The sequence below is a fragment of the Ascochyta rabiei genome, chromosome 13, assembly GCF_004011695.2.
Source record: "Ascochyta rabiei chromosome 13, complete sequence".
NCBI lineage: Eukaryota > Fungi > Ascomycota > Dothideomycetes > Pleosporales > Didymellaceae > Ascochyta > Ascochyta rabiei.
In genome coordinates, this window is record NC_082417.1 from 67942 (window position 1) to 94419 (window position 26478).

Genomic DNA, 26478 nt, shown 5'->3' on the forward strand with positions numbered 1-26478 from the left:
GTGCGCTATCAGAGGGCAGGCGCGACCGCGGAGCTGTGGCTGGGCCTGTCTGGCCTGTGGCGCACGCCGTCTCGAGATTCTGCCACCGCCCAGGCGCCATGTGAGAATGTGAGCGCGGGTGGGTCCAAAATTTATCGTGGCCGCCGGCTTCGAACCTTCACGCGAGCGCCTCGACGCCTCGACCCTCGACCCTCCACCCTCGACCCTCGACTCTCAACGCCTCACCGCCTCACCGCCTCACCGCCATGGCGATCCAGAAGAAGCACGGCAAGGGTCGTCTCGACAAATGGTACAAGCTCGCCAAGGAAAAGGGCTACCGCGCCCGTGCTGCCTTCAAGCTGATCCAGCTGAACAAAAAATACAACTTCCTCGAGAAGAGCAAGGTCTTGATCGATCTGTGCGCCGCGCCCGGGTCATGGTGTCAGGTCGCCTCGGAGGTGCGCGTGCAACACCACCACTGCATCCAAGACAGCTAACACCGCCCCAGGTCATGCCCGCCGGCTCCCTCATCGTCGGTGTCGACCTCGCCCCCATCAAGCCCATCCCACGATGCATCACCTTCCAGAGCGACATCACCACCGACAAGTGTCGCACAACCCTGCGCCAGCACCTGAAGCACATGAAGGCCGACGCCGTCATCCACGACGGGGCCCCCAACGTCGGTACCGCCTGGGTCCAGGACGCCTTCTCCCAGGCCGAGCTGGTCCTGCAGTCCATGAAGCTGGCCACCGAGTTCCTGGCCGAGGGCGGCACCTTTGTCACCAAGGTCTTCCGGTCAAAGGACTACAACGCCCTGCTCTGGTGCTTCCAGCAGCTGTTCATGAAGGTCGAGGCCACCAAGCCGCCCTCCAGTCGTAACGTGTCCGCCGAGATCTTCGTCGTCTGCCGTGGCTACAAGGCCCCCAAGAACCTCGACCCCAAGTTCCTCGACGCCCGCTACGTCTTCGCTGAGCTGGCCGATCCCACGCCCAACAACGAGGCCAAGGTCTTCAACCCAGAGAAGAAGAAGCGCAAGCGTGGTGGCTACGAGGAGGGCGACTGGACGCAGTTCCACGAGGCCACAGTGTCAGAGTTCATCGAAACACCTGACCCCATCGCCATGCTGGGCAGCTTGAATAAGCTCAGCTTCGAGCAAAAGGGCAACGGAGACATCGCCATCGCCACCATCGACAAGCTCAAAGAAACCACAAAGGAGATCCGCGACTGCTGCGCTGACCTGAAGGTTCTCGGTCGAGCTGACTTCAAGCGTCTTCTGCGCTGGCGACTGAAGGTCCGTGACATCTTCGGTTTCTCACAGAAGCAGAAGGAGGCCGCGGCCGCCAAGGAGGCTGAGGAAGCAAAGGAAGGTGAAGAAGTCGCCAAGATCGAGGACATGGACGAGGAGATGAAGCTACAGGAGGAGCTCGAGAGGCTCAAGGACAAGGACTCCAAGCAGAAGAGGAAGCAGCGTCGCATCGAAAACGAGCGCAAGCAGAAGGAGATCGTGCGCATGCAGATGAACATGGCGACACCCTTCGATATCGGTTTGGAGCAAGCTGGGCCCACGGGTGAAGACTCCATGTTCGCCCTCAAGGCCGTCGACAAGGACGGTGCACTCGCAAAGATCGCGCGCGGCAAGATGGCACAGATCGTTGAGAAAGAGAGGGACGACGTCAGCGAGGAAGACGTCACAGACGACGAGGAAGGCGATAACCTTGAGCGTTACCTTGACTCGCAGTACGACGAATATGTCGAACAGAAGTCGGCCCGCGACGCCAAATACCGCGCCAAGCGAGCCCGAGGCGATAACGAGGACGGCGAATGGAATGGCTTCTCAGACGGCGAAAAGGACGAGAGCGACGACGACGAGCTTGTGCAGGACGCGGACAGCGATTCGAGCGACGACGAGGAAGAGGATGGGCCCAAGAAGCTAATCACAACCCTCGAGCCAGAGGATGTGGCTGGCAGCGGCCTGACAAGACGAGCTGCACGCTTCTTCGACCAGGACATCTTCAAGGGCATCGACGGTCTGGAGGATCTGGAGGAAGACGAGGACAGCGGCATTGATGTCGAGGGTGAGGAGGATGCCAAGATGGAGGATGTGGAGGATGTCTCAGAGGAGCCCTCCAAGACAACCAAGAAAGCCACGTTCGCCGAACCCGCTCCGGAGGAGTGGTCGGACGACGACGAGGACAAGATCGAAGAAGTCGCCCGCGACGAGTCTCAGTGGGAGCACGACGACATGCCCATGAAGAACGGCAAGCCCGACATCGACATCATCACCGCCGAAGCCATGACGCTCGCGCATCAAATGGCCACAGGCAAGAAGACAAAACACGACCTTCTCGACGACTCGTTCAACCGCTACTCCCTGCGCGATGTCGACGGCCTGCCAGACTGGTTCCTCGACGACGAGAACAGACACTCCAAGCTCCAGCGCCCCACCACCGCCGCCGCCGCCGCCGCCATCAAGGAGAAGATGCGCGCCCTGAACGCGCGACCCATCAAGAAGGTGCGTGAAGCGCAAGCCAGGAAGAAGTTCAAGGCCGCACAGCGCCTCGAGAAGCTGAAGAAGAAGTCGGCCATGCTGGCCGACGAGGAGGGCATGACGGAGAAGGAGAAGGCGCAGAGCATTGCGCGCCTCATGAGCCGCGCGTCAAAGAAGAAGCCCAAGGGCAAGGTCAGCGTTGTTGTTGCGCGCGGAGGCAACAACGGCATCAAGGGCCGACCCAAGGGCACAAAGGGTAAGTACAAGATGGTGGACGCGAGGATGAAAAAGGACGTCAGGGGTGAGAAGCGGGCGGCCAAGAAGAGGAAGTGAGTTTTTTTGTTGTAGTGCATTCTAGGCGTTTGATATCATCAGATACGTAGGCAAACGTGCAATGGTCTACCTTTCTCCAGTATCTTCTCTCATGCAACCCCTAACATGAGAATTCGTCTACAACCTTGTTGCCATGGCAGCGAAACTAACTCATCCCATCCATCCCATCCATCCTCCTCTCTCCCACACCTCAACCACCCATCCCCACCTCATAGAGAGGTCTTCGAATTCGTACTCGAGCTCGCCATCGAACTCGCAGTCGCAGTCGGTGCATTCGTACTCGTCGAAGCTCTCGAAGCATTCAACGAAGCATTCAACGAAGCAGCAGAAGGCGAAGCTGTCAACTTGGGACCAAGAGCAGCCGAGAAAGCCAGCGGAACCATTCCTCCAATTCCCCCTCTCGTGTTCCTCTCGAGCTGCGCCGTGCGGGAACAAGACGCGCCACGGCCGTGGTGGAAGCCAAGAACGAACGAACGGGCAGGGGGGAAGAAAGTGCTGCTGTGGTGCTGCTCTGGGTGTCGTGCGTCGCGGTGTGTAGGTAGCTGGCTAAGGGGGAGGAAGGGGGTTATGTGCTTCGGGGTCTTGACTCGACGCGGTTTAATGGAATGGCCTTCTCTGCTGGATCGGAAGGGTTGGATGATTTGCGCGCTCTTGATTCCTTTCTCATACATATATACGCACGTCTCCGTCTTAGTCGCATCGTACCTCTACTTGAATACTTCCGCTCGGGGAGATTGCAGTGCGGCCTACATGGGTGAATCTGGAGTTGTTGTTTTTTGGCTGCGTTTAGGCATCTGCACACAGGGGTTTGTTGCTCGAGGGTTGGAGCGCGGATGATGGTGAGACTGATGGTGAGGATGTATGGCTTGGCCATGCGAGTTGCTGGATGGGGTTAGCGTGGTGTAAGTGTGCTAGTTTGCAGGTGTGGGTCAACACTTCGTATGCCTATCTCGGAGACCTTGAGGTGGGAGGGAATGTTGCACGGTTTTTTTGTCGTGGTTTTTGGTCCGTTCGGCTTGCAACAGCTGACGCTATCGTGTTTGGTCGAGTTAGCTGAGGTGTTTAGCGGACTTTGTGTCTCTAGGAATCCAGCGCAAATTCTTCGAACTTCACTTCCTGGGTGACCAAGTCAGTTGCCAACTATCAATGTGCGATTATGGAGTCTTCATTGTTTTAAGTATACATGGGTTCTAGACTGCTCGTTCTGCTCTCGAGTTATTTCCAACCAAGCGCAACCTCTGTACTGATCGCATCTAGGGCTGATGTCATGTTCGCTCCGATGGTTTTGTCGATCGAAAAGGATCTTCAGAGCTGAGGACGAACCACAAAATAGTAGCGATGCACTTTGATGTAAAAAAAGATCACTCAAAAACGTTAGGACTGTGGGGGTGGTCGCCTTCTGCTCTTTACTCTGGGCTTCCAATGTCTCCTTGTGATATCCGTCGGCAAAACAGTGATGGTTTGTTTGGTGCTGAAGACTGTCAAAGGCGCACCTTTTTCTTTGCACAACACTATCGCGGTCCGATCTTTGGTCGTGCTCGCGATGCCTTTCAGCTCTTTGAGCAAGCTGACTAGCTTACGCAGGGTCTGTTGATTGGTCGTCTCCCAATCTTCAAATTTCTCCTCAATATTGTTACAGCTGATTGAGTGGACGGTACCTTCAGTATGTTTCCCGGTGATCAAGTAGTGTGTTCGACCGAACCAGAGCTGCGGCATGGCTTGACTAGTCCTTGCAACTTTGTGAGCCTTTAGCTCAGCCAGCTTCTCTGATCGCACAGGGGGGCCCTTCATTATGACCCGGGTAGATCCTTCAGGCGCTTCACTTGCTTGTGTCTGACCGAAAGACAGACTCGTCAGTGACGTGACGATGTCGTCGATAAGTACCCCCGCAGCGGTGGAGGGACCTTGCGTGTGCTTTTCTTCGTAGTACGCATCGACTTCGAACCGAACAACGCAATCGAGGCCACCGAGCTTGTATCGTATGACTCTGTGATGGCTACTCGACTGGTTCAATCCGGTCTGGGGTTTAGTAAAAGCTGTTTCAAAACTATGACCATATCCGGAATTGGCAGCGCCGTGGATCATCCTTTGGGCAGTCTTTTCCTTGCGGCTGATGAAAAGCGTGTTTTTGACCATATTCAGGTCCACTCGGAAAGGGTCCTGTCGTCTACCTGCTGCAAAGTCAAGCAATTTGCGCAGGCTGTTGCGATTCAAGATAATATCAACATCATCCAGCTGAGCACCTGTATTCATGGCTGACAATGCTCGGAACGCAGGCTCAAATGGGTATCTCGGGATACGAAAAGCGTTCAGATCTACGAATTGACGTCCTGTGTCTTGAGGTAGAGTGATTGGCAAAGGTTGGGGGTTCCATTGGGGTGGACCACCTGTCCAATTTATCAGCTGTGTCTAAGCTCTGAGTTCTGGAAACAACACACCTGGGACGATGATTGCACTACCATCGTTCAGCCAGTTGTAGCTGCATAGAGTCTCAAACCCGGGTTTTGATGAAACGGCTACATCATCGGGCTCGAGCGAGGTAGCTAGGATTGATCGCAGCAGGAGATTAGTGTTTCTAATCATCCACGACGTCCTTGAAGCCGTGGATCTATTTTTCTTCTTAGTTGGAATGCTAACTGGGTCAGCTGAGTACTTGTGGTCTGGGGCTTCCCTACCTACATCGCTCCAGAACTCTCAGAAGGATGAGGCATGACACCGTCCAATTCAAAAGGACCGAGTGTGCTCGTGAACAGTACATCAAAGTAGGCGCCTGGGTACGCCCATGTGGATTGTTTGACGTCAATAGGTTGCTGGAACTGGCCCTCAGTTGGTGCTTTGGATCTACGATACAAGAACCAGCGCCTGAAATGGACGCGTATCAGCTGTTGGGATTTCGACGTAGCCGTCCATGGGTGTGGACCGGGTGATCAGCTTGGAACAGACTTGTGTCAGCCTTAATGGATGTTGTGCAGGAGCGACTATATTGTATGTTTGGGTTTCGAGAGAGTGAATGTGGGGCAGGAGATGGTGTGTTGTTTATTCTAGATGCCGGACACGCTAACCCTGCAGCCGGGGATTTCCCACAACTGATTCCGATCGGCCACCCTCAACACATCTGATTGATTGCTCGCTCACGCTGAACTTGCATCGCCCTTCGGCGTCTTCTTCAAGTCGTTATCAACGACATCGTCTAACACAGCTTCTCCTCTTTTATGTGCCTCTACCCGCGCAATCTTCAATTTGCGCGTATCCTGCTCCGTGTGCCTTGTAAGATGCCAGGTAAATAACGACGTCAGCATACAAGCTGATACAAAGCCCATAACAATGCCGAAACTGACGCGGTAGTGCGGCGCGAACCGGCTGTTGAAAATATGAGGGCCAATTGCACCTCCGATTTGACCATAACTGTTGACGAATCCGATCGAAAAGCTCGACCCGGTAGCTCCTCTGGTCGTCTGGACTCGCCACGGCCACATCATGGGAAACCACGCGCTTGTAACGCTGTTACCTATCAGTGTCGCTGCGAGCACCCCGCCGTTGCTTGGATAGGCGTATAGCACGCCATAGCATATCAATATTATGCCTAGGAAAGACAGCGGATAGACCGGACGTGGCAAACGGCCATTGTCTGCAAAGGCGCCAGTAACGCCTATGACAATGATACTGAAGATACTGATGGGAAGATTCAGGAGTTGAGCGGAAGCAATGTCTGTGTATCCGAGATTGGCGATGACGGTCGGTTGGTAGAAACGGACACCGCTAGTGCCGACGGTGTACAGCACTCAGATGAGCGTGAAGAGCCAAAGTCGGACGTCTTTTAGCGCGTTGACAATCTCTCGCCAACGAAAGTTCGCTTCGGATGCTTGTGGAGCGTTGCCAGGTAAGCGGGCTTGGATGAACGCTTTTTCTTTTTCTGTCAGCCATTTTGCCTGCGATGGAAAGTCTGGTAGCAGAAACCAGACTACAAAGCCAAAAACAATCGTGATGACTCCCTCGAAGATGAACAGCCATTGCCACCCGGAGATTCCATGTACGCCGTCAACGTGAGAGAAAGCGAAAGCAAGAACGCCATTAAACACTCCCGAGAGGTTGCCAAGGATGTCTTGAGAGGTCAGTCATGCACGCTCAGACTGCATGATTTGAACCCACAGAAGTAAAGCAAGCGCACCGACATCTCGTCTGGTCTATACCAATAGCACATTTGGAGAATCGCACCAGGAAACATCCCGGCTTCCATTTACAACATTGTCTCAGCGTTAAGATTAGCGAAACGAGGTTGATCTACTCACCAATCCGAGGAAGAAACGTGCAGTATACAGCCCGCCCTTGCTAGTCGCCGCAGCGTGACATGCTGTCGAGATACCCCATGTGATCATGATGCGGCTCTGCTACCTCGAAGGTAACATGCGCTTAATTAATAGGTTGGACGGGGCTTCCGCAACGATGTATGGGATCTTGAGAGCGCCAACCGTGAGCTTGGAGCAACAGCAGGCTATTCTGCAACTTACATAGTAGATGGTTGAGACGAGATTGTACTCGTTCGATGTCATGCCGAGCTGTGTCATGATATTGCCCGGGGTACCTTTGTTCATGATGCGAGCATTCGACACATTGTCGGCGTCGATATTCTTCAGAAGGAACATAATCGAGCAGAGGGTCTTCATTCAAATAAGCCAGTGAGTAGTGTATGGGAGGAAGGATACTCACCATGAGACGCCAGTCCACCCTTCGCATCAACTTCTTCTCTTCTTCGGCCGTCAACAGAGTTCGTGCATGCATTATTTCGTCTTCAAAGCCATCAATTGCATTGCTTGCAAGGACAACCTCGTCGACAGCTGATCCACGTCGCGCGTAGTGAAAGCCATTCTGTGGCTCCTGCACTGAAGCAGAAACTGCTGCAAGGCCTCCGGTTTTGTCGGTCATTTTGAGTGGTGTAGGATGTCAATGTTTGCATACAGCCGGAAGAAGCTATATAGCAATCTCAAACATTAGACTACCTACTGAGCAGAGAACTATAGCTTGTAAGGATCCTACGCCACAGATAAGCTGTGTGGATCGGGCAAGCTTCCTGGGCGAACCAAGGTGCTGGATAGCAACTGCACCCGCTACCGGAACGAAATTTGTTGTCTAGTGGAAAGCACGATATTCGTTCCCACTTTGACGATGAAGCATCAACGGAGAGTATCTTTAGTGATGATCTTCGCCTATTTTGGTCGACAGTATTCCATGATCGAGGCCAAGAATCGCCAATATCGGGTGCCCCGCAGACACCGTTGTTGTGGCTTCTGCACTCTCTCCGATAACCAGCTTATTTCCGGTTTCCTCCCGTACGGTCTTAACTATATAGTCATGCTTGCACATTATACAGTGTCTCTCAAGACAACTCGACTACGTTGAAAGGTTGTATCAACCCTACACGATGGCTACTACACAGGCTCTAAGACCAACATCTGCTCTTCCGACATATGAGCAAGTATCTGAGACACAGTACGAACGTGAGTTGTGTGTAGGACATATGTACGACCATTTTCTAAACTGACGGTCAAGCAGTGGATTGGGCAGATCTTGCTACCCTCGATCTGTCTGTGTTTGATACACCTGGTGGTAAGGAGAAACTTGCAAAGCAATTGTACGAAGCTATCGACAAGATTGGCTTCTTCTACATCACCAACTTTGGTCTCAGCCAAGAGGCTGTCGACCGTCAATTTGCTATTGGCAAGGAGCTTTTCGAACTGCCCACGGAAGAAAAGCTCAAATACCGAGCTGATCTGGAGAACGGAGGTTACAATGGTTACAAACCTCTCGGACTAAGAGAGATCCGACCCGGAATTCAAGATAACACTGAGATTTACAACATACCCAAGTTCATCCCAGCTCTTGAGCGACCACAACCAGAGATTGCCAATACACATCGAGATGAGATCGAGCAATTCGCCAGACACATTTCTGATAACGTGGCTGGCAAATCATTGGTGCTACTCGCCATCATACTGGAGCTGCCAGAGGACTACTTTCTCGGAAAGCACCGATACAGTGAGAGGAGCGATTGCCACTTGAGATACATGAAATACCACCATCGCACGCCGGAACAAAATGCTGCGCTCGAAAATGTATGGGTGAAAGGCCACACAGACTTTGGATCGTTGACACTTCTTTTCCGCCAGCCAGTCGCCGCGCTGCAAGTCCGGACACCAGAAGGCCAGTGGAAGCACGTGAAGCCATATCCTGGTAGCATAACCGTGAACCTAGCTGATTCGCTTGAGTTCCTGACCAACGGCTTCTTGAAGAGCAGCATCCATCGTGTGATCGCTCCGCCGCCGGACCAGGCTAATATTGACCGGCTGGGGGTTCTGTACTTTGTTAGACCAGAGGACGATGTTGAGTTGACGCCAATCAAAAGTAACGTGCTGGAGAAGTTAGGGTACACCAAGACGTCCGATGAGAGCGTCGTTGGTATCACTGCAGGCGAGTGGGTCAAAGCTCGGGTGAAGAAGGGTGTCGCAAAGGGGCGGGTGAGAAGTGAGCAAAAGGAAGAGGTCATTATTGGGGGCAAGAGTGCGAAGTATTACGACTGAGAGAATTACAGTTGTGTATTGGCTGGCGCAAGCTGACTCGATTTGTTGCCTGCGAGGTAACCTAGCTTTGAAACCAAAGAAAGGACATCAATTCCCCCATCATGGATAACACTAACGCTGAACTTCAAAGGCCATCAGTCTATCATGACACTAGAATAAGAGCTGCGACTAAGCCCTGTTTCCCTGGTGCTCGGTTCCACATCTGACCGTTCGGAGGTCAACGCTCATATCACGGAACGCCCGCACTACCGTGTCCGTGCGCGTGATGCCCGGATTCGCGTGACGCCCCACCAACACCAAATACACCAATCTTTAACGCGTCACAACACAACCAATATAGATCTAATTTAATTAGCAATAGAAGCAATTAAATCCTTAAAACTAGGAGAGGATTTTTTGTATAACAAAGTTGCAGCCAGGTTTAGTATTAATAGATTAACGTTAGCTTAGAGACACTAAGGCCTTTAGGCATCACACACAACTAAGATTATTAAATAATAACAACTTAACCTATAATAAGAGATAGAGCTAGTAAAGTATATAGAATTACTTACTAGCTGTTACTTACCTCCTACACAAGAGATAATACAGAATTTTGCGTTACTACTAGCCTAAAAACTAGTCTCTAAAAGCTAGGTTACGCGTTTTATTAATAAGTACTCTATCTATCTTATCTTATATTACTTAACTAGGATAGATTGCTAGCGTTATAACGCTAATTCCTACAATAAATACAAGCTCTATTTTAACCTGCTATAGCTTAAGATTACTAAATACTTAATTAAGCCTTACTACACATATAATATAGATAAGAAGGGCTTTATAATTAGACAGACTACTAGAATAAAACACGTGTTTAGCAAACGTATATAGATAAAGGGAGAGGTTAAAGCGTCTATTTAAGATAGTAACTAGGATTAGCAGATGCTTATAGCGTGTGTGTATGCTAATAGATTAGTGTTGCTACCTAGGCTTATCTACACGTCTAAGAAGAGTAACATTAAATTAGACTAGGTAGCTAAAATTAAGCTAGGGGTACACTAAGTAATAGTTACCTTATCTCCCTTAGGATAGTTAAACAATAAGATTAGGCTTGCGTAGCTAGAGCAGGTGTTTAATTGCTATACTAAGGAGAAAGCTTAGAGGAAGTAGAGGTTATTAATACTAGATAGCTATAGATCCTACGTAATAATAGACTTTATTAACTACTATAATAATAATAAGATACTCCTAGCTATATTACCTCCTTACTTAACCTAGACGCTCTAGCCACTTAATATAGTGCTGTTTAAGCCTCTATTAACAGCATACTTAAAAGCTGTTATAACAGAGATCTATAAGTCTTAAAACTACACAAATATTAAGAGAGTAGACTTCTTTTAGCTCTTCTATTAGGCGTAGATCTCTAGCTTTACTAAAAAGCTAATACTTAAGTCCTTTAATGTAACAGGTATCTATCTACTTAATCCTAACATTATCCTTAATTACTTTGCTAAAACACTACTAGAGAGCTTAGAGAGCTTAGATTTAGATACTATATTATCTTCTATTTATAGTAATAAAGACTAGCTTAAAATAGAGATATTATTGCAGAGGGTTGCTAGAGATAAGAGTAGTTGCAACGCTAAAAAGATAAGACAATCAATCTACTATATCTTAGTTAAGGCCTTACTCCTCTAATATAAGATAGATAGCCTTAAAAAGACCTTTAAGAAGTAAAAGAAGTATAAGAAGAAGAATAAAGCCTTAGATTTATAGCAGTAAAAGGAGTACTATAGTAGTGCTGTTTTTTAGTTACTAAGGAAGATTAAAGAAGTACGCTTCTATAAAAGGATAAGAAAGTAAGAAGAGAAGGAGGAAGCACTTAGAAAAGCAACTAATAAGGAAGTAGTAGCTGCTAAGAAGCTAGTTAAAGAGAAGAAGAAGGAGGAGAGGCGTGTAGTAAGAAAGGCGGCTAAGGAGAGGCATAAGAAGGAGAAGGCTAATACAGCAAATTAGAAGGCTAAACAGAAGGCTAAAAAGTAGTATTAATTATAAGAGCTTAATGCTGTAAAAGCTATATAATTGCCTTAAAAGAGTAAAAAGAAAGCTTTATAAGCAACCTAGCTAAAAAAGCATTAAAAACATGCTTTTAGGGATAATGTTAGTAGACGTAGTCCCCTATTGCTACCTCTAGCTGCCCTAACTATTACTACCTGCAGCAGCTATAATATTACACTTCTAAGTAAATATAGATAGGCTAAATTAATTATAAGTATTACTTTACTACTCTACTATAAAATCTTATAATAATAGCTATTATAGGTGGCTATAACGTACTCCACAGTCGAGCGGATCACACGATCGAGCGGATCACTCAAAACCCCACCAAAATTGCCTAAAACCACAACCCTTTATCTCAACAACCACGCAATAAAATCTTCTAAAATTTTCAGGACAGGGCTGCACTAATATAAATAAGAGTATTTAAAAGTCTTAGAGTGCTAGAATCTATAACACAGACGTTATTGAGCGATTACTGTTTTACAGGGGTGTTTAGCACTATTTGCAGGCTATTTCTATAACTATTATAGCTATAAAGCTGAAATCTAGATATGTGCTTACCAATAACTATGCAATACTATTCTGAAATTTTAAGAAGATTTTATTGCGTGGTTGTTGAAATAAAGGGTTGTAGTTTTGGACAATTTTGGTGGGGTTTTGAGTGATCCGCTCGATCGTGTGATCCGCTCGACCGTGGAGTACGTTATAACCTTATCTCTGTATAAGCGTTAAGGCGGTTGGTGGGGCGTCACGCGAATCTGGGCATCACGCGCACGGACACGGTAGCGCTCCTACAACTCCACATCTCAAACTATTCCCCTCGCAGGCCATCTCCGTAACTTTTGACATCACTTCTTTCATGAGGAAGCCTCTCATCGAGTCGAGCCTTGATTTGGATGTTCAACACTTGCAATCCTACTTGCGGCAATGTAAACTTCTATACGCCTTCTGAATTGTACTTTTGTTGGTGAACAGCACCTCCCCTCCATCAGTCTTTCCCGGTAAGACTAGGCATTCTCTGATCAAAAGCCGACAATTCAGCGAACTGGTTTAGGTTCTCTACCGACGATAAGACTCAGTCGTGGTATATGAGCAGCACAGGTCCATAGATATTACCATGTTGGCGCAAGGACGATTTGAATCGGCTACAGATTTAAATGATTGATGCATCAAAAGAGTATCGCAGGCTTAGACGCTAAAAATGTTAAATCAAGCATCTTATACCAAGATCGCTGTGAAGTCGACTGTCTACGAGCGGACCTGTTGACGAGATAGACTGCGGCCGATTAGCGAGCTCACGTTTCGCTTCCTAATGGAGACGTACAACGCAGGCTATACACGACTGAGTAAGAGCTCTTTCGAACTTGTCACAGAAGCTCTCCCCCTGTCCCGTCAGAGATATCATTCTTCCATTTCCTCCCTTTTTAATACTGCATACAGCAAACTAGTCAAGCTCGCTGATGCAGACCTAATACCTGCCAAACGACTCGGATCTACAGAATCTCGAACACCCCGACCTCTACCCGCCCCTCCTCCACCATCTCCAGCCCCTCTCCTTCCATGAGTCCATGCACGTAGCACTCCCCGACAAGCACGTATCTCGCATCTTGCACTTCCCTGAGAACGACCGGTGTACTGCACCCAAACAGGACACAGATCTTGTCCGTAGCTTTGGTATCCTGATTAGTCATGCCCACGAAACCCTTGCTGGTTGTGAACAAGCGGCGAGAAAGGTTGATGCGGTCTCTGGCTACCAGCGCATCACGAAGTACTGAGGGGTCCATAACAGTAAAGTCAGGATTATCGTTGAAGTAATGCGACAACAGTCTGCCAGCAATAAGAAAGTCGGCATTACCAGCGTAAAAGCCCATACAGTATTGCAGTAGATGACTCGTCGCTATCATCTCAAGGTCCTCGTTGGGCAACTGTCCTTGCGCGGCGTGCAAAGCGGGTACAGCGAGTAGCGCGCCATAGTCGTCTGTCAAAGTCTCGACAAGGTAGTTTCGATTCGCAACCAAACTCTTCCAGAGTGCTTCGCACATGGCTGCGCGATCTCCGTAGGCATTTGAGGTGCCGGTAGTCTGTATTACAGTACTCTTGGTCCATCCATTGCCGTGTTCGTCTTTCCAGACACATCCCATGCCGTCAAATGTATCAAAGACAAACCCGCGGCAAGACAGGATGTCCGGAAATGGGTATCTTACTTGGGCCGTAGCATTACCGCTGGCTCTATGCGGTATATCGCCTAGCGAGCCCAATCTGCGAGGAGACATCCAGTCCGGAACCCATGAAGGGAGTGCCGTGGGTCCAGGCACACCCACATGCCTACAGATGTCGAGTGATTTGGTGATCTGAATGCTGAGTTTGGCAAAATCCGTGTAGACACGTTCGATCGTAGCCCCGTAGTCTGGTTTGATTTGCCGCGTGAGCTCTTGGTCCATGAGCGCAAGTAGCCCATAGACTTTGTCTCGCGGATCAGTAACATCGACGAGTCGGCTTAGATACATGATGCGGAATAGGTTGATGCTGTCCTCTGTCCTCATCTCTCCTTTCATAACTTCAATGACCTCAACTACGCCAAACGTTTCCCAGACTTTGGTGTCGAGCTCCCGACCGACATCTAATACTTCGTCGCGCATGTATTTTCTGATAATCTCATCGGACTTGTTGAGAGTCTTGGAGACGCTGTGGATATCCTGCCACCTCAATGTGTGCTCACCACATAGTACAGGCATATCTGCTTTTCCAAGTGAGATCTCTTGCAAGATCCACGCGCGGGACCAGAACCTGCGTAACATAAAGTCATGCAATGCTCGCCAGACACCCTCACCGAAAATTTTGGAATTTTGCTGCAATAGCGCGCTGAGATAGCTAGGATCGAGAAGTTGATTGTCGCCGGCCAGTTTCTCGATAAGGTCTATGGCCTGTTCACTGTCTGGTGATGAAGCACCTAGCCACACAATTGGGGTCATAGATCTGCCGTAGATATCACGCATACGTTTGACCTGCGTGGCGCGCTCGACGATATCTTTTTGATGGATACATAGCGCATCGATCCATATCTTCCAACCAGCCTTGATGTATGGTTTTGAGCGGAGTGTCCTAAGCGCGGCTTCGAGATTCTCCGTCACTGGCATCGTGTGGCCATTTACTACGATGTTGCGAGTGATGGCGGGATCGCCCCACGTGTAACTCAGGGCCACGTAGTCGCCCCAGATGTAGCGGAAGTCAGGCATCTCTGAGACTGCTGTGGCTTTTTGAGGATGATTGATAAATACCCACTCGTCTGGGTCCTTTCGGTGTTGTATTCGGGACCGACCTGCGTATTCAGGTCTGAGGAACCCATCGCCAATGTCGAAATGGTTCAGGGAACATATCACCTGAGCTCCGGGGTCCTCGGATGGCTGAATGGAAATCAGCCTAATATCATTGGCAAGCAACTGCAAGTACAGCATGTCAGCGATATCGAGTCTTCAAGGCGTAGCACGGAATGACTCTTGCGAGGATACCGCCTCTTATATCCTGCTTTCCACTCGTGCAAGCCCTACTGATGTTCACATGCATTTCTCACCTCTGAATCACTTTTTCTCAGTCGCTCTGTCATTGTCAAGGGGTCGAATGAGAACGCGGCGACAAGAAAATATTCCAGGCAAGGGTGCGCCAGGTAGACGATGTTTGGGCACAGGAAACGCCGTAACTCTTGTTTCGGTACGGGTAGCAATCAAGAGGTGTTGGAAGATGCAGTCAGAGACACATCCAGCAACCCTGAGATCGGTGGACTGATGATTAGTCAGCCTGGTGGCTGCGTAACGTGCAAAGGCGGAGTAAGGCAGTTTGGCGATGCGAAACTTTTGCGATTAGGAAGTGTATGCTGAAGTGATGCTATAGCAAATCTGTTTCACCGCAAACAGACCTTCACCTTGATAAAGGAAAATGGTTGAGCATGGGTGGCCATAATGTCTGGTGGAACCCAGGGTGAGATTGAGGAGGCGCAGCAAGTGGCTGCATGTCATTCAAGCGATACTCACCAATCAGGTTTTTTAAGGTGCGGATTGGCGTGCGTTAGGCCGGTTGTCACTGGCGTACATGCACTGCGAGGTCATATCTCTCAGCTTTCAATTATAATTTGCTGTTATATGCAGGATCGAATTAATCGTAGCTCTCGCGCTATGCCACTAGGTCTGGCTTTTTATGGATACGCAGAAAGTGTCTGCGCTGGAATTACAACAGACTTCGTGAAGTTGTGACGTCCAGGGGTCAGGACAACATGAAGCCAACACCTACAAACACTTGAGAGTGCAACAACGTAAAATTACCTGACTTGCAACAACCAGACTCGCAATACCGTGCTAAAGTCTAGATGATGCGAATCTGCTTCTTTCCCGTCTCTGCTATCTTCTCGCACAAGAACAATTGACCCATTCCAACGCGTCGGGACGTGTTCCCTCGCACCGCGGGTTATAGGGAAAATACGAAAGAATTCTCCTTGAATGGATCGCTGTTTATGGCTTCTGCATCTTCCTGTCTTCTCTTTTGCGTCACAAGCAAAGCATCAACGCCTGCTTGCTCTGCCTCGTTATCCGTCTTTAACCGATTCTCGTCCATGGCGGCGAGACCACACTATCTTTGGTCTGTGCTGCGGACGTACTCGTACTTGTGCATGAGGTGGTTTGCTGCTGGTCTCATCTCCCGCTTGTACACCTTGATATACTGATTCCAGTCTCATTGTCCGTGTCAGCCCGGCTTCCCTCGCTTTAACCGGATTGTGCTTCCCCTAACCGTCAACGCCCCGTCAGGATCTACCCGATGCCCTCCAGCAGTCACGCCCCACCACCCACACTAGACAACAAGTTGTACTTTCATATGCATGAGTTTTTGAATTATAGTTTTTGGGTGTGCATAGTCAATTCGCATGTACTTTGGCGTCTGTATATTCGTTCAGTTCATTAAATCTTACTGTCAAAAACTTCATGCTTTGGCTGATGCATGATCTTAAAAAGCAGTTCAGTAGGTTCGATGTCTTACAAGCTCGACAAACTTTTGGTCGCCTTTGCTTAAGAACCATGGTTCGCGTCTCAACACCCACGCACCAAGTATAGAAGATTACGCAACCCGTTTTTTATCCCTTCCTCTCCATATCTACAAGCTCGATTCAGATCCAAAATTCAAAGCTTTATCTTATGAGGAGTTGCACACTAAACTTCAGAGCTGCAAAAGAGTGACCACACGGCGCGACTCCAGCCAAAGCTGCAAAAACTCCCAATCTCCAACACTCACAATCTCAAAATCACAAATCTTCGAACCTCAAAACTTCGGAACCTCATCTCCAGGTCCCCAGATCCCACGCCTCCGCAAGCTCTAGAAACCAAACTTACAAGCCCCTGACTTGCGGCCATATGTTCGAGAGCTCGCAACTGTGAGAGCTCACACTTTCTATCTGATCGAGTTATCAGATCCTGCAACTTGGTTTCAACTTCTTCTACACTCGCAAGGTATCCGCTCTTCACACTTGAAACTTGAAATTCGGGTCTTCGAGAATCCGACATCTAGTTCCGACAAGTCTCGAAACCGACAACATGCAACCGCAGAATCCCCAGTCCAGGAAGCGCGGCCAGGATGTCAGTGAAGTAGAAAGCAGCCGAACAGCCTCTCTCATCGATGCGATGATGGCAAATATCCAGCTAGAGGAGAAGTTGACGTCAAAGACCATGTTACAACGGTTTTTTTCGATGGGCTCTATCATTTCAACTTCATCGTCTTTTGCGAACCGACAACAAGATGCTATCGGTACCAGGTCGCAGTATCGTTCCATTGGATCAGGAACTTGTGGACAAGTCTTCGAAGTTCCAGGAACGACCTATGTCTTCAAGCTTGCCAAGCATCCAGGCAAAGAAACCGACACGCTCTGGAATGACTACCGTCAACACCTGAAGATTCAAGAGGTGTTCGACAAGCTTGGTAGAAGCGAACTCCAAGTACGCACTCCTCGAGTTTGGCACTTCGTCAATATGGATGATGAAGCTTGGTGGATGCAGAACAAAGATCGATTTCCGAAGACCGCCGCAGATTGGACGAACCTGCTCTGTACAGAACGCATCCTGCCTATTCCGCGGCCCCTTCGTGAGTCTCTGATCGAAGAGTACTGTCCAGAGAAGGGTATTCAACAAGCGAAGGAGATGGAAGAGAACAAAGATTGTTTGGTGAGGCTTTACCTTGGGAAGAGGCGATCACGAGTCAACACCAGCTTCTTCAGCCTTCGAAACTTTTGTCTGCATCTCGACCAGATGGAAGAGCTAGAGCTGAAGATCGACCAGTTCGCCACAACCATGGCCGAAGCTTTAGCAGTGATGCACTGGGCTTGCCGCCTGGACGCCAACGATGTTGAATTCGTCGTGGGCTCTGCTCCTGATATCAGTGCTGAACCAAACCTCATCGTGCCTAAGCCTCTCACTTCGAGCGAGATCAACAAGATGGAGCCAAACACTTCTACCTGGAATGCTCACACCAACGACTTCAAGCAGCGACAGATTCACATTTGGATGCTGGACTTCAATCGGTGCAGGCCTTTCCAACCGGACAACCTGACTCCACTTGTGGACGCCTTCTTCTTGAACGACCCATACTATCCGCGCCCACACAGCCCCAAAGCCAGAGACCAATATCTGTGGACTCTCTTCAGAAAAACGTACGAACAATGTAGTCAGAAGTCTCTGAAGTGGCACAAGATGGATGTTCAGTTCCTCAAGCTCCCTGGACAGGTCATGGACATGGTAGAGGAGAGACAGAAAGCGAGAGTGGAAGTGCAGCAGTCATTGAATCAACCATGAGGACATAGCGTAGGTATTCGGATTGATACTGGGATGAAATAGTCATTTGAACAGAGAGAAAGCTACGACAACAATGCCAACGTTATTCAACTCATTAACGTATCCGGTGACCCACGTGTCGTTCACGAGCTGCCATATCGCTTCTGCGCCGATATGGGCACGGTGTTCCTCCGCCTTGGTGATTAGATCGGAGCTCGAAAGGCCCTAAGGATTATATGGCATAGAGGACATGATTGGGCCGATGCGCGTAGGTGAGCGATGTCTGGGCGGAGTACAAACTACCGCGTGCTGAGCGTGATTTTCGCGCAAGCTGTACAAATGGACATTCTGGGCTCCGTCTCTGCAGTGTTGCGTGTTGAAACTGGCAGTGAAAATGCAAGAGACGGATTCTAGTCTACCAAGTCCTCAAATTCTTATGGTGGCAGAGAGAGTATCCGTATTTATAGAACCTCCACTCGAAGTATCCCATGAGCATGGCGTTTGTGCATGAGCCTGGTAGGTCATCGTCCAATCGCTGTCTCAAAGCGCCATATCGATCATACTTGCATCCAGGCTGCCTGAATCGGCGTAGGCTCGACATTTGGATGAATAGCAGAGTCGCGTAAGCGAAAGCTGATGCTGAGCTAACTATTTTGGGCAGTAGGTTATTTTGGTTGAGATGACTTACCTCCCCATCATATCGTACACTCCGATATGATCGTTGCCGCACAATCACAGCCAGCCTCTTCAGCGAGCACCCTCACACACTGCTGCGGCCCATAGCAATACCGCCAGTCTCACCTTCCTCATCAAACGCGCTCTTTGCCTTTGGCGCAAAGCCCCTTCGTAGCATCTCCAAACTTTCCTTGCCACGCGTATACACCGCATGCTCAACACTCGCCAGCCACCTCTCCAAGCTTACATAGCGGGCCCACCACCCTCCCCTCTCCATCTCGACGCAATAATCACTATCAAATGACGCAAGCCACATGCGATACATAAACGCCTCGATGAAAAGCAGCCACGCGAAGCCCAGCAACGAACAGCCAACGAAAAATACGAGAAATAGGGTGAGCAAGGTTTGGGCCACTGGCGTGAATGTGTACGGTGGACGCGATATGATGACGATGAAGGCGATCAGACAGTATACTCCGATTACGGCGGGGATAGGAAGGAGTATGATGAAGGCGACGCCGCCTTGCATTGACGGGCCGCGGTTTAGACGGCGTGGGTATGGTATGAAATCTGGGATAGGGTCTGATGCTGAGTGGTTAGCTGGACTTCTGAGTGCTGTCGTTACGTTTGGCTTTGCATGCTAGCAAAAGCTTCGAGAGGTCTTCTAGAGGATGTCGCTTCCTGAATGAAGTGTAATGATTGTTCAGAGCACAACTTACCATACTTGACTGAAATTCTCATACCGGTAGCCAAGGCTTCAGCTACTACGTGGGGCTCATCCGGCTCCAAGTCTGTGTCGCGGGGATGCAGGACGACTGGACAGCAGTATGAAAGCTGGACAATGTCTTCCTTTTCTGGGCCTTGGAGCGGCAAGTGACGGAACAACGCACCTCTGGTCGAACAAGTAATTGACGATTGCGCAGAAGTCGCAAGGATAAGAGAATACGAAGCCTCGCCTAAAACGCTGCGGCTGGCTGCTCCATCGTTGTGGTTTTGAGCGTCAAGCAGAGTGACGTCGTACACCAGCTCTGATAGACCTGAACAGAGAAAGCTCAACCGCACAGAGATGTCTAAACCAACCTCATGTATGAAAAACACCCGAGCGCTCGACACGTCACCTACTGCTTCAGATGCAAGATCTAAGTGCAACCATCCATCGCTGAGTTCCATCACGGGTGTCACAGATAACTCGCTCTTGCTGGGCTCGACAGGCATCCATAGATTGTTACCACCATCGCGCCACTTCGGTCCGGTATTCCAGAAGAGTGAAACAGGTAAAGACTGAAAGCTGAGAATCATGGCTCTCATACGTTCTTCACGTGTGGGTATATCCATAATCCTGTCAGCGTTGAAGTCGAGCAAGTTGGCAATGATGACATGCAGGTCTTCTGGCATCGTGGTCGAGCGGTGCGCTAACTCGTTCCATGTGTCGACCAACTGCTTTGTGCGGTGTTCTTCCCGGAGGTGCATGGTGAAGTGGTCTTTCTCATCCAGGCCGTTCTGGCTGCGCTTGGAAAGGCCGTGCACGGCGGGAAGAGTGTGAATTCTGCCTGCTGCGTGGCTTTGTCGAAGACCTCTCGCTGGAGCCGGAGGGTCTCTACGATACTTGCTCTTCCAGTCTTGGTGCAGCGTATCCCATAAGAAGTTATAAAGCTCTTTGTATACCGCCCAGTGCTCTTCGTCTGCGGGAGACGGAAAACTCACAGCGAACGCTTTCGTTGCGCGTGATGGTCTTATGCCATGCAGACACCACTCGTGCACGGGGTCGATGGCGCGGTCTTTAAACTGGAAAACACACTCCCTTGCCAACACTCCCTCCTGTAGTGTCCAGCTGCGTGTCATCCAAGCCGAGCATGCCATACGTGCGAGCATCTCCAAAGCCGCACCTGCGCCAGCTTCACACTGCATCAATTCTGCATCCAACACCAGCTCCTGAATGGCTGCTGCGTAGATGGATGCCATCTGATTGATGGCTGTCTTGCGAAGGTGCTTGTGCCCTTCACCAACAGGAATGCAGAGAGTATCCATCCAGAACAACGGCGGTTGACGATTCGGATGACGGATAAAGCTTTGTCGCGACCAGTCTACCTGCAGCGAGCCCACGCTGAAGACGCCGCTCTCGTGATCGGGCGGCATAGACAGCAACTGTGAATGCAGGCGTTGTAGCTGGCATGTTGGCAACGCGTTGGCTAAGGGATTGCCTAGTCCATCGAACCACACATGAGAGATGACCGTGTAGCGTGTTGAGATGGCGCGAGGCGTGACTTTCAGGCTAAGAAGAGGGCTGTCTTGGGTTGACGCAGCATCGACGTGGATACTGACTATGGGAACTCCACCGAGGTTGATGATGTTGACGACGTCATTGTAATCGACAGCCACGGGCGGACATGCGCCTGAACACGTTTGTGTGTGTGCAGCATGGTAATTTTTAGGATCCACGTTATTGGCGATGCAGCAGGGCTTTTCTGTGCACGCGCGGTGGTTGCTTGGACGGTACCCGCGCCGGTCGAGGGTGCTGAGGTAGCGAAGGGCTTCAGGCGAACACACTCGTTGAAGGCGTTGAAGTTGATGGGTACACCAACCGAGTTGTAGGAATTCGTCTGCGGTGACACTAGCATCCGACGTTGCGGGGTCTTCCTTGCGGAAACGTGGGGCTCGCATGGTGTTAGTCTGCTTGCTGTCAGGCTCCAAGACATTGAAGACGAACAGCTTGCCAAGCTATCGTCAGGCTCTCCGTGTCTGAGTGTGGCCGTTGTCTGATGTCTGTCTTGCCCAGCCGTCAGCGGTCTTTATCTACATCGATTGGAGGTGTGTCTGAAAACCTTTGCTGTTGTTCATTGTCAGCGGTCAGGCACGATGCTTGGCATGGATTCCATTCTTTCGAGCCTCCAATCGCCCGCAGGCTCCACAACCGTGACACGGTACTTTTCGCGCACCTCCCTGCCCACATGGCTTCCCCGGAGCCAAGCACACCCCACGCCTCCGACAGCCGCTTCTCGAGTCGAGAGACGCGACGCCGCTCCTGTGGACGATGAATCTCATGTCAGCGCTCGCGCGTATTGAACTCGATGCCCTGAGCGACCCAGACCGCACGTGCGCAGATGCAGTCGAAGACCTCGAGCATGTCTCTACACTGCAAGAAGACGGCATAGGAGGCGCATTCGACAAGAGCCTGCGGATCAAGAGCACTGTCGATGCGCTTGAAGGCCAGGCGCAGGAGCAGCCAAGCTGGAAAATGCTTGCCGCGGTCATCAACAGCGAGTACAGGCTGTGGAAGCTGAACGCTGAGACGCCTCTACGACTCAACCCTTTTCTGTCCCATTGGGTCGAGGCGATCCAGCGACTACAAGGAGACGCCACCAAGACACAGGCCACGGCACTTGACATATCGACCGAGGACATCTCTGCGACTCGACTCGAGATGATCAAGGGCATGCTGGGGAGCAATGACCCCAACATCTTCGCGACTGCGACGCCAAAACAGCTATACAATGCACGCCATCGTACCACGCCTTTCGATGTACAGCCGTACGTACGCATGCTGGAGGAAGAAGGCATCTATGAGCCCTCGCCCATGACAGCCCTACCCAAGCCCACACACCACGAGACGAACGACACACCTCGCAAACCGACCTTCCAAGAGTGGAAACACGACCTTTTCCGTCACCGAACCAGCGACCCCGCCGCTGCCTTCGAGGACCTGACACACCTCCCCATCGCCCTCCCTGCACTCGACTTCCTCACCACGCTCCTCACAGAACACACCCTCGCAGAACACAATATCGACTCTGCGCCACTCGTGACGTCGTACATCCAACACGCACTCCGTCTAGTCGAGCACATGGGCCACTCACCAGGCCTGAACACCGAACCTCCTCACCAGACAGAGATAGGCATCGAGACCGACACCGAAACGCTCGACCACGGTCGCGAAGCGCAGAGCCGCGCTGTGCAACTCTTGTTGCTGTTCATCAAGAACCTGATCCGGAAGGGGTTGATGGGCGTGGAGGTGTTGTACTTTGAGATTCAGGAGATATGTGTCAGATACATGTGGATCAAGGAGGTGAGAGATTTTCGGTCCTGGATCGAGGAGGGAAAGCCCATAGATGACGGCGATTGATGACATGTTCAACTATTCCTTCTGTTCACTTTGTCGTCTCCCATCTGTGTTCCTCCAAGCTCGGGTTAGCCGATCGATAACCCACCCACCCACTCAGGCATGTGGTACGGAATGTGTAGAACCCTACTCATCTCGCGGCGCTCTTAGTTTTCTGGAATCGCGATTGTTTCAAGGTCTGCCAAGTCGACGGGAAAGAGACGGGTAGGCTGCTGTAGATGATGTGGATGGATATACGATTCGAGCACTACAGAGCTCCTTCGCGGTCTGTGGTGTACTGTAGCGAGCTAATCTGGGTGCGCTTGGTTGGCTCAGATGTATCTGTATGACGAAGCTGCACACTCTCCACGCACCCTCTCACACACACAAAAAAAAATAGAAGACACTGCATAGATGGATTACTTCATTCATGGTTGAATTACTCGAACAGACTCTTAAACCACGCGCCCTGCCGTCGTAAATGCTCAGATACGCCCGAGACGCCATCCAGCAAGCAAGGTATCGCAAGCGCTAAACAAAGCCCCGCGCGCTGCCGTCGATGAAGCCATGACGCGGGGCCGAAAGAAAGAGGTTGGGTATCGTGTGGCGTATGGTCGTGCAGTCAGGCTCCAAGATCAGAGCGTGACTGAGACATGGGGGTCCTTGAATGCTTCCGCTAAAACTTGAAGATGATGTACAGCGCGTGGATGATACCCTGGTGGCTTGTTAGTGTGCTGCTTTGGGCTGTGGTAGTGCGGTCAGACGTACAGGAATGTATCCGAGGATGGTCAACAGGATGTTGATGAAGAAATCCGCGTTGCAACCGCGCTCGAGGAAGACACCCACGGGCGGGAGGAAGAAGGCAAGGACGATCTTGCAGAGGTCGGAGGCGGTAAGAGGCATGGTGGTGGTTGTTGTTGTCTGAAGCTGTGTGCTTGGTGGTTGAGCAAGTGTGGCTTATGGGAAAGCTGGGGAAAAAGGTTGGTGTGTGTGTGAGTGAGATTGAATGGTCTTGCAAGCAAAGGGCGGCTCCTCGCGTGACTTTATGCGACGGACCACAGGAGTCATGCTCAGCAATGACGTAGCACGGTCTGAATCGGGCGTGTAGCCGTGCGCACACCAGCCACGGCAAATCAAGCTTCTGGGTTCTGTGTCTCCAGACTGCTAGCAAGTTTTCAAACACTGCGAGGACCACGCGCGCCCAGCGTCCAAGCAGCTGCGGTGAGGGAGGCATGCGTCACGCACAGGAGAATCGATGGCTATGAGTGGCTGAGCCGTAGCAGCGCGGCTCTCGGCAGCGCACGATGAAATGTCTGCGCCACTTTACGCCACAGTTACACGTGTCGATCAGTGGGGCGACATAACATGCGGTTGGTGTTGGGTGGCTAGGGGAACCGTTTGTGTACTATGGTATCCGGCGAAAGTAGAGTTCCATGGACAGTGCGGTGGGTCTTTTGCAGAAACGCCTTTTGATGTTTACATGGTATAACGAGCGCGCACAGACGCTTTTGCAGATGACAAAGGGAAAAGATGTCCGCTAATTGGTGAAAAGCCAAGAAAACCTCGGGAGTCGGTCTTGCCAAGCCTCTGCTTTTCCCCCACATTGTACTGGCCATGGGACTCTACTTCGCCGGATACCATAGTAGCGCGAATGCGAGTACAAGCCCCACAAATCGTACCGCAAATCCACGCTTTCAAATACGAGCACTCATGACGACAAACAACAAGCACAACTGCACCTTCACTTTCTTGCTTATCCAACTTGTCTTGAGTGAACGATTGCCAATTTTAATTCCAATCACAATCCAACTAAAGTCTCAACACCAATTCATCCAAGCATGCCGTACCTCCCACCTCGTAGATTCCCAACTTCATCTCTCCAGATGACCCGGTGGCGTACGAGCCCCCCCGCACACTCGACCTTCTCATTAGACGAAGTCAACGTATCTCTCCCTTCGTATCCGCGTTGGCTTGCTTGCTCGCTTGCGCGCGATACAGATCCAACATCTGAATCGTGACATGCGGAGTCATTCGCCGCTGTGCCGGCCAACATAGCCTGAGGGCTCGATTCAAGAGAACAAGATATGCCTCGTAGTAGCACAACCCAACCCAACACATCACACCCAAGCAGTCCAGAACAAGGGAACAAAGAACCTCAAAGAGATAGGCACGATGAACAGACATGGCGACAACATCCACGCTTCAATCCACTCGCTTCAGACCCAGAATACGTAGATGAAGAGGAGAAACAGCATTTGCACACCCCATCCATCCATCCATCTTAACTGCGTGGGGGGAAGGAAAGGAAAGAAAAGGAAGTACAAAGTTGTAGAATAAGAAGCCTTAAATATTCCTTTACACACACAACACACACTAACCTCGTAGCAAAAAAAAAAAAAAAATGAAAAAAAAAAAAAAGGAGAAAAAAAGGGAAAAAAGGGAAAAAAGGCTGCACAAGCCAAACTGAACGAGACCACACTCTTCACGAATCCAAAAACCAGACAAACATCCTAGGTATTAACAGGTGTAATTCTTAACAGGTGTAATCACACCCTAGCAACAAGCAGAAAGCAGATATAAGTTGCAGGAAACGAGTTGTTTTTAGTGCGTGGGGGAGAGTGTCAGCCTGTTAGCATACGGCTCTGCCTAGTCTGCCTAGTATGTAATGAAGGTGCTAAATATATAAAGTAAGTGCTAAATATATAAAGAACATGCTAAAAATACAAAGAAGAAAGGTTTTAATACCAATATAAATAGTAAGTACTTTAACTAGAATAATAGAGGTTACTAATACTAGATTAGAGGTAAACGTTGTAACACATGCTAGAGGTCTCTTAGCGTAGCAGAGGGGAAGCGTAATAGTAATAGTAATAGTAATAGAGATTGTAGAGAGAACTTAAGAAGAGGGAGAGGAGAGAAAGAGGAAAGGAGAGAAAGAGGAAAGGAGAGAAAGAGGAAAGGAGAGAAAGAGGAAAGGAGAGAAAGAGGAAAGGAGAGAAAGAGGAAAGGAGAGAAAGAGGAGAGAAAGAGAAGAAAAGAGAAAGAGAAGAGGAGAGAAAGAGAAGAGGAGAGAAAGAGAAAGAGAAAGAGGAGAGAAAGAGAAAGAGAAGAAAATAGAAAGAGAAGAAAAGTAAAAGAGAAGAAAAGAGAAAGAGGAGAGGAGAGAAAGAGAAGAGGAGAGGAGAAAAAGAGGAAAGGAGAGAAAAAGAAGAGGAAAAGGTGCTAAACATACAAAGAAGAAAGGTATTAATACCTACTTAGATAGTAAGTACTTTAGCTAGAATAGTAGGTATTACTAATACTAGGTTAGAGGTAGACGTTGTAGCATATGCTAGGGGTCTCTCAGCGTGGTAGAGGGGAAGCGCGATGGTGATGGTGATGGTGATGGTGATGGTGATGGTGGAGAGAAGTGGGAGGGGAGAGAAGGGGGAGGGGAGAGAAGGGGGAGAGGAAGGATGTAAGGGATGAGTGTGTCTACAATAG

The 26478-nt window shown here is 49.9% G+C and overlaps 11 protein-coding genes across 11 annotated transcripts, besides 15 other annotated features; 5 read left to right on the forward strand and 6 right to left on the reverse strand.

Annotated features, from left to right (window-relative positions):
* Nucleotides 1–168: 168 nt before the first annotated feature.
* Nucleotides 169–211: a tandem repeat.
* Nucleotide 212: 1 nt separating this feature from the next.
* Nucleotides 213–245: a tandem repeat.
* Nucleotides 246–2800, forward strand: EKO05_0007610 (AdoMet-dependent rRNA methyltransferase spb1; the record flags this gene model as incomplete). The annotated part of the gene is made up of 2 exons (XM_038940955.1): nucleotides 246–437; nucleotides 488–2800. 2 exons carry the CDS (start codon nucleotides 246–248, stop codon nucleotides 2798–2800), a joined length of 2505 nt encoding a protein of 834 aa, XP_038797243.1.
* Nucleotides 2417–2446: a tandem repeat.
* A 105-nt stretch (nucleotides 2801–2905) lies between the features above and the next one.
* Nucleotides 2906–3637, forward strand: EKO05_0007611 (uncharacterized protein; the record flags this gene model as incomplete). Its single annotated transcript, XM_059637089.1, has 1 exon — nucleotides 2906–3637. One exon carries the CDS (start codon nucleotides 2906–2908, stop codon nucleotides 3635–3637), a length of 732 nt encoding a protein of 243 aa, XP_059493072.1.
* Nucleotides 2952–3005: a tandem repeat.
* Nucleotides 3024–3084: a tandem repeat.
* A 537-nt stretch (nucleotides 3638–4174) lies between the features above and the next one.
* Nucleotides 4175–5511, reverse strand: EKO05_0007612 (uncharacterized protein; the record flags this gene model as incomplete). Its single annotated transcript, XM_038940974.2, has 3 exons — nucleotides 4175–5187; nucleotides 5239–5432; nucleotides 5480–5511. The coding sequence occupies 3 exons, from the start codon at nucleotides 5509–5511 to the stop codon at nucleotides 4175–4177; spliced, it is 1239 nt and encodes a 412-aa protein (XP_038797242.2).
* A 420-nt stretch (nucleotides 5512–5931) lies between these two features.
* On the reverse strand, nucleotides 5932–6279 carry EKO05_0007613 (uncharacterized protein; the record flags this gene model as incomplete). Its single annotated transcript, XM_059637090.1, has 1 exon — nucleotides 5932–6279. One exon carries the CDS (start codon nucleotides 6277–6279, stop codon nucleotides 5932–5934), a length of 348 nt encoding a protein of 115 aa, XP_059493073.1.
* A 909-nt stretch (nucleotides 6280–7188) lies between these two features.
* Nucleotides 7189–7723, reverse strand: EKO05_0007614 (uncharacterized protein; the record flags this gene model as incomplete). Its single annotated transcript, XM_059637091.1, has 3 exons — nucleotides 7189–7254; nucleotides 7309–7458; nucleotides 7508–7723. The coding sequence occupies 3 exons, from the start codon at nucleotides 7721–7723 to the stop codon at nucleotides 7189–7191; spliced, it is 432 nt and encodes a 143-aa protein (XP_059493074.1).
* Nucleotides 7724–8219: 496 nt separating this feature from the next.
* EKO05_0007615 (uncharacterized protein) lies at nucleotides 8220–9375 on the forward strand (the record flags this gene model as incomplete). Its single annotated transcript, XM_038941012.1, has 2 exons — nucleotides 8220–8295; nucleotides 8351–9375. The coding sequence occupies 2 exons, from the start codon at nucleotides 8220–8222 to the stop codon at nucleotides 9373–9375; spliced, it is 1101 nt and encodes a 366-aa protein (XP_038797241.1).
* Nucleotides 9376–9621: 246 nt separating this feature from the next.
* Nucleotides 9622–11688: a mobile genetic element.
* Nucleotides 10038–10065: a tandem repeat.
* Nucleotides 11665–12124: a dispersed repeat.
* Nucleotides 12123–12203: a mobile genetic element.
* A 708-nt stretch (nucleotides 12204–12911) lies between these two features.
* On the reverse strand, nucleotides 12912–15022 carry EKO05_0007616 (uncharacterized protein; the record flags this gene model as incomplete). Its single annotated transcript, XM_038940956.1, has 2 exons — nucleotides 12912–14858; nucleotides 14990–15022. 2 exons carry the CDS (start codon nucleotides 15020–15022, stop codon nucleotides 12912–12914), a joined length of 1980 nt encoding a protein of 659 aa, XP_038797240.1.
* Nucleotides 15023–16994: 1972 nt separating this feature from the next.
* EKO05_0007617 (uncharacterized protein) lies at nucleotides 16995–18245 on the forward strand (the record flags this gene model as incomplete). The annotated part of the gene is made up of 1 exon (XM_038946404.1): nucleotides 16995–18245. One exon carries the CDS (start codon nucleotides 16995–16997, stop codon nucleotides 18243–18245), a length of 1251 nt encoding a protein of 416 aa, XP_038797239.1.
* A 739-nt stretch (nucleotides 18246–18984) lies between these two features.
* EKO05_0007618 (uncharacterized protein) lies at nucleotides 18985–21560 on the reverse strand (the record flags this gene model as incomplete). Its single annotated transcript, XM_038940973.1, has 2 exons — nucleotides 18985–19481; nucleotides 19619–21560. The coding sequence occupies 2 exons, from the start codon at nucleotides 21558–21560 to the stop codon at nucleotides 18985–18987; spliced, it is 2439 nt and encodes an 812-aa protein (XP_038797238.1).
* Nucleotides 21561–21930: 370 nt separating this feature from the next.
* EKO05_0007619 (uncharacterized protein) lies at nucleotides 21931–23019 on the forward strand (the record flags this gene model as incomplete). The annotated part of the gene is made up of 1 exon (XM_038946403.1): nucleotides 21931–23019. One exon carries the CDS (start codon nucleotides 21931–21933, stop codon nucleotides 23017–23019), a length of 1089 nt encoding a protein of 362 aa, XP_038797237.1.
* Nucleotides 23020–23671: 652 nt separating this feature from the next.
* On the reverse strand, nucleotides 23672–23898 carry EKO05_0007620 (plasma membrane proteolipid Pmp3; the record flags this gene model as incomplete). Its single annotated transcript, XM_059637092.1, has 2 exons — nucleotides 23672–23710; nucleotides 23764–23898. The coding sequence occupies 2 exons, from the start codon at nucleotides 23896–23898 to the stop codon at nucleotides 23672–23674; spliced, it is 174 nt and encodes a 57-aa protein (XP_059493075.1).
* Nucleotides 23899–24398: 500 nt separating this feature from the next.
* Nucleotides 24399–24638: a dispersed repeat.
* A 135-nt stretch (nucleotides 24639–24773) lies between these two features.
* Nucleotides 24774–24825: a tandem repeat.
* Nucleotides 24826–25095: 270 nt separating this feature from the next.
* Nucleotides 25096–25122: a tandem repeat.
* Nucleotides 25123–25850: 728 nt separating this feature from the next.
* Nucleotides 25851–25875: a tandem repeat.
* Nucleotides 25876–26234: 359 nt separating this feature from the next.
* Nucleotides 26235–26314: a dispersed repeat.
* A 46-nt stretch (nucleotides 26315–26360) lies between these two features.
* Nucleotides 26361–26397: a tandem repeat.
* The last annotated feature ends 81 nt before the right edge of the window (nucleotides 26398–26478 follow it).